Source organism: Centruroides vittatus, unplaced genomic scaffold (assembly GCF_030686945.1).
Source record: "Centruroides vittatus isolate TY-2023 unplaced genomic scaffold, ASM3068694v2 contig_199, whole genome shotgun sequence".
In the NCBI taxonomy this organism is placed as follows: domain Eukaryota; kingdom Metazoa; phylum Arthropoda; class Arachnida; order Scorpiones; family Buthidae; genus Centruroides; species Centruroides vittatus.
This window is the reverse complement of record NW_027121224.1, coordinates 455,287-462,712: the sequence shown is the minus strand read 5'-3', so window position 1 is coordinate 462,712 and position 7,426 is coordinate 455,287. Positions and strand designations below refer to the sequence as shown.

Here is a 7,426-nt window from a genome sequence, read left to right as displayed (position 1 = left end):
GGCTGCGTACTGAGAATTTAACCCTGTGGGACAAACCCAAATTACATTCATGAATATGAAATGAAATTATTTTTTAAGATAATAACAAACACTAAAACTTAATATTTAACAATATAAGTAGACAAAATGAATTTTGACGAAATTTATGAGGTGATGTCCAAGCAGTCAAGGTGGCAACCTACTGCGACCCAGGATAGAATCCGGAAGCGTTGAAAAACTTCAGGAATTTTTTGGGAGTGGTCCGTCTAGATCAGCGTTTCTCAAAGTGGGCGATAACGCCCCCTTGTGGGCGGTGAGTAAATCTAGGGGGCGCTGGAGGCAGGGTACTGAACGATGATCAAAGGTAAAAGTTCCCTTTCCTCTGTCAAACGGATAAGAGGAAACATTGCATTTAATGGTTTCCAGATGTCGAGAACAATGTACAGTAAGGGCACAAAGTGTGAGATTCATAGAAAAGTTTTCCTAAGAATATTTCCAATCCTTTCACACACGGGGGGCGTTGGGTATAACTTTATGGAACAAAGGGGGCGGTGGATCGAAAAAGTTTGAGAATCACTGGTCTAGATGTAGACTATATTTCACCGTCTGGCCGTGGACACATTCTTTTTTGTCTCTAGTGACTTTAAATGGAGCCTTACAAACAGCGGCGTAGCTGGGGGGGGGGGGGTGCGGTAAGTGCGGTCTGCACCGGGCCCCTGGAAAGCGATAGGCCCATGGGGGCCACAAAATCACAAGAAAAAAAGACCCGAAAAATTTTTCACGGCATATTCTAAACAGTATTTAAATATCTATACAATCCTAAAACTTATTCTAAACTTTGCAAAATTTGGCATTTGGATGCTCGAGCTGGGGCCCCTATTACACAGGAAAACCAGCAACTCAACTGTAATCTAGTTATACACTATATAAACCACTACACAAAAATATTTTAGTCCGTTTACGAAAACAAAACAAAAAAATACCGTCTAAACGCAATGTTTTTAACGGAACTAATAAATTCAAAAGCCGAAATTTAAAGAAAAAATTACAGTACTTGTTTTCGTTTGGACGTCCCCGATTACCATTACGGAAAAAGGACACTCCTGCCGAAAAAATTTTCGGGGGCCCACAAATCTGGTTCTGCACCGGGCCGGAGAACCGTAGCTACGCCAGTGCTTTCAAGAGCTTAGCGACTCTGGCCTCCAGAAATGGCTCTATTTATTCACTTGTGGTCTGAAGACCACGTGTTCTGTTGCTTAACCGGCTCGTAACCAACCCCTTAGGTGGTTCACGGTGTAAAGAAGGGAGAGGCCCTCATAGCGTAAAAGCTTCCTGTTGTAAAAGTTAATGGGAGAAGAGGAGATGTGTGGTCCAAAGATCACGTGTTCTATTGCGTGATCCTTGGGTGGGCCGCAGGGTAAAGAAAGGATGGGCCGCGTTTTCGGAAGAAAGAATAGAGGGTAGTAGGTGTAGACGATAGAGTCGCGAGATTGTTTTTTTTGTGTGTGTTGTTTCCTTTGTTTTAGTGTCTGTTATAGCGAAGGGACAGAGTAGTGATTGGAAGGACTAAAATAAACTTTAAGTTCCTTGCATTGGAGTCATAGAATGTGTGATTTATTTCATTGAAGTTTCTTTTTGTTTTGTTTTTGCACGGGGAATACTCTAAAGATCGAGTACTTCCCCACACACTAGGTGTTATCGTTTAATCTTTCGCGTTTACAGAAAAGAATGATGTCGGAACAAGTGATTTAAGTGCTATTTGTCTGTATTTGAACATATTTATTATTATTAATTTGCACCAGATTATTTTAAATACACAATATTTTTTTTTAATACGAAGTATTGAAAATTTTTATAATAAAAAAATTTTTAATGTATAGATTAAATATGTAAAATAAAAGTATACAGAGCTACTATTGTTTGCAGAGAACTGCTTTAGACTACAAAAAATGTAGAAAACGCAAAACGTTCGGTTATTCTTACTGGTGAAAGCAAGAATAACATAATTGCAGACTTTACGTTAGCCTATAATGAAAATGAATATATATAGTTTTTCATTGCACTGATATTGCAATGAAGAGTTACAGATATACAAAAGCCAAAATTAATACTTTGATGTAATTTGTATAAGAATTATATTGTCATGTCATTCACCAATTTTTCAGTGTCATTGACGAGTTTTATCAGTTTTTAGAAAATGAGTGTTGAAATAAATATTATACAGTTAGATTTGTACATAAATATTTTAACGAAATTATATTTCACAAGCTATTAATAAAATTAAAACTTTTTGATGTGGTTAATGATGAAAATATTATTATTACTTTTCAAATATATAAAATGCCCTATAGGTCTGAAACCATAGGAGATTTTTTCCGCTCTGTGGGCAAAAAGAAGCCTTTTATTCAATTTTTAATAATTTTAGAACATAAGTTAACATAAATTCTCAAAACATGAAAATATAAAATAATGAAATTTTCACAAAAGCAAGCGAAAATTCAATTGTTTTATAAAAAGTTGCCCTAATAACAAAATTAGCGTAAGTAGTTGGCATATAAACAGTACAGTTGGCAAATTTTCTAATGCTTCGTATATAATGCGATGATTTACATCATTGATTGCTTCGATTTTAGGAATACATTTTCCATATCTGTTTAAAAAAGTTAATCAATATTAAGTTCAGCTATATTTTGACAGATTTTATGCGATATGCGTAAGAGCTTTTACCTATCACAAATGTTTTCTTCGCCACAGGATAATCCTTCCATTTTCAAATATAATCTACCATCCGAGGTGTAGTATCCAAATTCAGAGGCTGACTTGCAAACATTGAAACGATCCAAACAGCACACGTGACATTGATGATTACTTTCAAGAGAACACTGACAAAGTGGTAAACGATGATCTTGACAGACAGAGCTTTTACACTGTCCAGATTTACAAGTGAATTGAGTACCTTTGCATGGAGTGCCGTCTTTCACATGTTTTCCTGGAGGACAAATACCTGATATTCCATTACAAGTAGAATGCATTTCACATGGTTTGTGGGTATAGCAAGTTATGTTTGATTCAGACGACATAAATTTACATTTGTCGTTACAGCATTCATGCTCTCGCGGACTACATTCGTAACCCATATCAATTCTAATCTTACATTTATTTTCTTCGTCATACAATGCAGTACAACATGAATCGATTTCTTTACATGGATTATAGCTGATTGAGCCACAATCACATTCTTCACCACTTTCTGTAATGCCGTTCCCACAGAACGGTTCATTTTTGTATGTTTTCAAACACCAACCTGTAATTTTAATAAAACTTGAAAGTTAGCAAATTCGACTCGGATATTGGTTAGAATAGAGTTTTACTTACCTTTCTTATTTAAGACATTATTTATAGTTTTTCTACTGCATAAAGAAAATAATTTATTATTAGGCATTGATCCATCTGTTGCATATTCACTCAATATATATTTTCCCAAGTAATCATTCACGATGCAGTTGGGATCCTCGTCTGAATCGTGATCACTACCAAAACTATGTCCGAATTCATGAGTTAAGGCTATGTCGATAGTAGATTTCGTCAGTACGTTTTTATGAGTAGACATTGTAATTCCAAGTACATTCAATGTGCGTATGTAATTTCTATAACGAAAAGGTGTCTGACAAATTCCTGATATAAAACCATTACGTTCGTGAGGAATGTAAGAAATTCCTATGACATTTTCAGCAAACTGTCTCTGGCAGAAATTCACTAATAAGCAATTTTCAAATTTCTGATGATAGAGAGATATTTGGAATAAATAATATTCCGGAAATTCAAATTCACCACTAAAAAGAGAATTATGAGCAAATTTATCCATATTGACAGTTATCAAAAGGACAATAAAACCAACTCCGTCTGGAAATTGATCTTCATCAAAATCAGTTTCTCGGAAAATGATGTCTGCTGATTTTATATGATAGAGCATTCTGCTTATAGTATATTTTATATCTCGATGAGATTCTTCATATAATGTATAATCAGCCATCAATTCAATACTGCATAACTTTCCACTTCTGTAATGGTATATTATGCAATTAGTTTATAATATAAACGATTATGACATGAATGGGAGTTTGGTACACGAGCGGAGCGAGTGGGCCAATTTCCATGAATGCCATAATCGGTAATTATAGACAAATTGTCATATGGTATTTTGTGGTTAGACTACACCTATAACACTATACTTATGGAATTCAAAATCCTGTATAAACACAGCGTTTGTGGCATCCGTGCCATAAAACTTTTGTGGCACGGATGCCACAAACACTGTGTTTATACATGATTTTGAGTTTCATAAGTAGTGTTATAGGTGTTGTCAACCACAAATCATACTATCATTGTTAAAAAAAAACCTATTTAAAACTGTTGAATAGATTTAAAATCAATAGAATATACTAACTTGAGATTTGGCATAGAATCATCTAATAATATTTTCTGACAGTTTTGGTTTTCGACATTTCTTTTAAAGGTATTACGGTGATTATCTATCGTTTGCGATTCCTCTGAATTGTATGCTTTGTATATCAAAGCTTTGTCTTTATAAATAGACTCTTCAAGATGTTGAAATGCAGACTCTGAATAATACATACCATCTGGTATTACTATTCTACCAACAAAAACGTCATGAAGAAAATATCCATGAATGTGAGAGAAATTTTCTCTATCTACTGTTCCTTCATAGAGCAGAGATTCTCTAAAATTACTTAAGTTTTTCTTTATAACTTTTTCACTCTGATGAAGAAATATTTGGGTTTCTGAAGATAGAATGGAATGATCTTCTCTTAACCGTAATTCAAAATGTCTTCCAAATGCAGTAAATGAAAGTCTTGGATTATTCACACGGATGGCATTCGATTTTGATCTTTCATAAAAGATATTTTGTTCGACGATTTGATAATTTTTTATATTTGCTAAGTAAAGATAAACGCTGTCTGTATGAATAAATATCAAGAGAATATTCAAAAGCATCATTTTGGAATAACTTTCAATATTCGAAAATTTCTCGAATTAATAAATCTAATAAATAAATTAATAACTTAAATAAGAAGAGAAATCTATGTTTTGATTTACATTATTAAAAACATGAAAGATTTACCGTAAAATTAAAACTGTGTTAATCTTATACCAAATTTTAAACATATGTGCTCGTCAATTAGGCCAGGAACGCACATGCGTAAAATTCGGCGTAAAATCTAGCATAAAACAGAAAGCGCAAAAATTTTTCTGAAATTTTGGCTGAAACAGAACTGAAAAAAGAGTAGAGCGTGTCTCTACTTTTTAAAAACTACAACTCTCTCAAGTCTCTACTTTACAAAATTCCTCCAATAAAGAGAAGTCTTTTCTGTGACGTCAACATAGACACGTGGTTTTTATTCTAACAATGGCGGCAATGAGGGTTAATCCTATAATTGTGACGGTTTCGAAAAAACGAAAAATAAATGAAATACAGGGGTTTATCGAATTTGTTCGACCACATCAGTGTCATGCATAAAGACACTGTATTTAAACAACGTTTATGGATGGCTATAAGTGCAAAATTTCAAATAACAAGTAGGTCTTTTTTTTTGTAACTCCTTCCGCCCAGTGGGCACTAAGAGGGCCTCTTATAGCAAGCCCATTATGGGTTCGGCCAGGCCCACAATGGGGCGGCCGGGTGGTGAGGGACAGGGACCGACATATCCGGACGGACCACCCCCCGAAAAATTCCTGGGGATTTTTCGACCCGTCCAGATTCGATCGTGGGTCCCCCAGGGCGGCAGGCTGCTAACCTTGACCGCTCGGCCATCCGGCCAACAGGTAGGTCTACTAGAAACGATATATAGGCCTAGTATTTAGATCACACGTTCTTTATTTTAATTCGGAATACAAGTCTATTAATTTAAATTTTCTATATTATAGCAGAAAAAGCGGAGAAAAAATGGAACGTACAGTACAAAGGGATAGATATATGAGAGGAAAAATTAATAAAATTAGCACTGTTAGTGGCAATGCTGTTTCTTATTCGGCCAGAATTTTTACGTATGTGTGTTCTAGCATAAAAGCGTAAAACAGAAACTGAACTGAAAGTTGATTTCTGATTCAATTTTCTGCCACACAATTTTACGAATGTGTGTTCCCGGCTTAAGCGTATCCGTATAGCATGGTTATAAACTCCGTACCGTATTCCGTAGGAAAAGTTTGGATCGATCAAACTTTTACGGTAAGGATAGGGAGAATTGACCAACTGCGCATGCACTAAGTAGTCATCAGTCGATATACAATCGGAAGTTGTGCCGGAAGCAACCGACGAAACTTTGACAAATTGGTTGAAACGTAACTTTTAACCGATAATAATATAAAATTTCAAGATAAGAATTACAGTATTTTGGTCATAATAAAATGAATAAATAATTATAGTGTTAGATCTAGCAATAACTACCGATGATTTTGCGCATGCTCACGATGGACTGCTTCGTAAACGGTAAAAAAGTTTGTTACGGAAAATGCTTTACGGTGATTTCGGCGCAAAATTCAACCGCCATCTTGGTGTGCTCATTTCGTTTCTCGATTTCAGCGATTTTAAGTAGCTCTTTCCTGCGACTTTCATCGACCTTACTGCAGCTTCTTACTCTTTAGCTTCTGGTCTTCCTCTTTGGCCTTTCCTCTGCCCAGGTAGGAGTTTCCCCCAATCTTTTCTTCGGAAGTGGTTTCACCTCCGGACTCGGTTATGGCGTCGCCCTCGCGCGAGCGCCTTCTGCAGCCACCGTCGGGTTCGGTAGCGCTCTTACCTTCTGATGAATTAAGATTTATTTCTCCTCTGTCGGAATTGGAGAAACTCTTTTCCATCCGTTCGTCCCTTCCTTCGGATTAACTCTATACGATCTTCCTGGAAGGACAGGGACCTCTTCGACGCCTTCGGCCTGCTGACCTCCACGCGGCTCTTAAACCGCATTTCTCCCGATCGGAATGGATGCAAGACGTCCGCTACTCCTGTAGCGATCTTCTTATAATCAATACTCGGGATTACCAGGCCGCGGACGCGGCTCTTCGTATTCCTGATATTGCCGGGATACCAGTCCGTGGCCGTCTGGCTCCGGACTGCGCCCACACCGCCTACCTCCTTCGTGGGGTGGATCCGTCGATCACAGCCCAAGAAATTTACGATCTCCTTTCGGACTCCCACCTTCCCATCTTAGAGAGTGCTCGTTTCAATGAACTACAATCTACCACCTGGGATTGGACTCTCATTGGGGCAGACGCCTCGAAATCATACCTACGGACAGTTTTTGGGGTGGTTCTCTCGGCTCAAACGGTCAAGGAAACCTGGTCGCTCCGTACGAGCTGCAGTGTCTTCGGTGCGCAGGATCTCGGCATCCAACGGGCAGTTAATCTCAGCGCCCGTCTTAACACTCCGACAGCC

General features: G+C 37.2%; 1 protein-coding gene across 1 annotated transcript; it reads right to left on the bottom strand.

The window, feature by feature from the left end:
- Positions 1-2,419: 2,419 nt before the first annotated feature.
- On the bottom strand, positions 2,420-5,022 carry LOC136970447 (disintegrin and metalloproteinase domain-containing protein 10-like). Its single transcript, XM_067264880.1, has 4 exons — positions 4,427-5,022; positions 3,355-4,040; positions 2,707-3,283; positions 2,420-2,629 (listed from the first exon to the last, which is right to left on the bottom strand). Exons 1-4 carry the CDS (start codon positions 4,996-4,998, stop codon positions 2,458-2,460), a joined length of 2,007 nt encoding a protein of 668 aa, XP_067120981.1. The 5' UTR covers positions 4,999-5,022; the 3' UTR covers positions 2,420-2,457.
- Between the last annotated feature and the right edge of the window lie 2,404 nt (positions 5,023-7,426).

What these genes read in the sequence shown, in the direction of transcription:
- LOC136970447 (XM_067264880.1), bottom strand. Translation starts at nt 4,998, where the DNA reads ATGATGCTTTTGAATATTCTCTTGATATTTATTCATACAGACAGCGTT. An exon ending in GATTCTATGCCAAATCTCAA is followed by an intron (nt 4,041 to 4,426) that starts GTTAGTATATTC and finishes ATACCATTACAG; the next exon opens with AAGTGGAAAGTTATGCAGTA. An exon ending in TAATGTCTTAAATAAGAAAG is followed by an intron (nt 3,284 to 3,354) that starts GTAAGTAAAACT and finishes TTAAAATTACAG; the next exon opens with GTTGGTGTTTGAAAACATAC.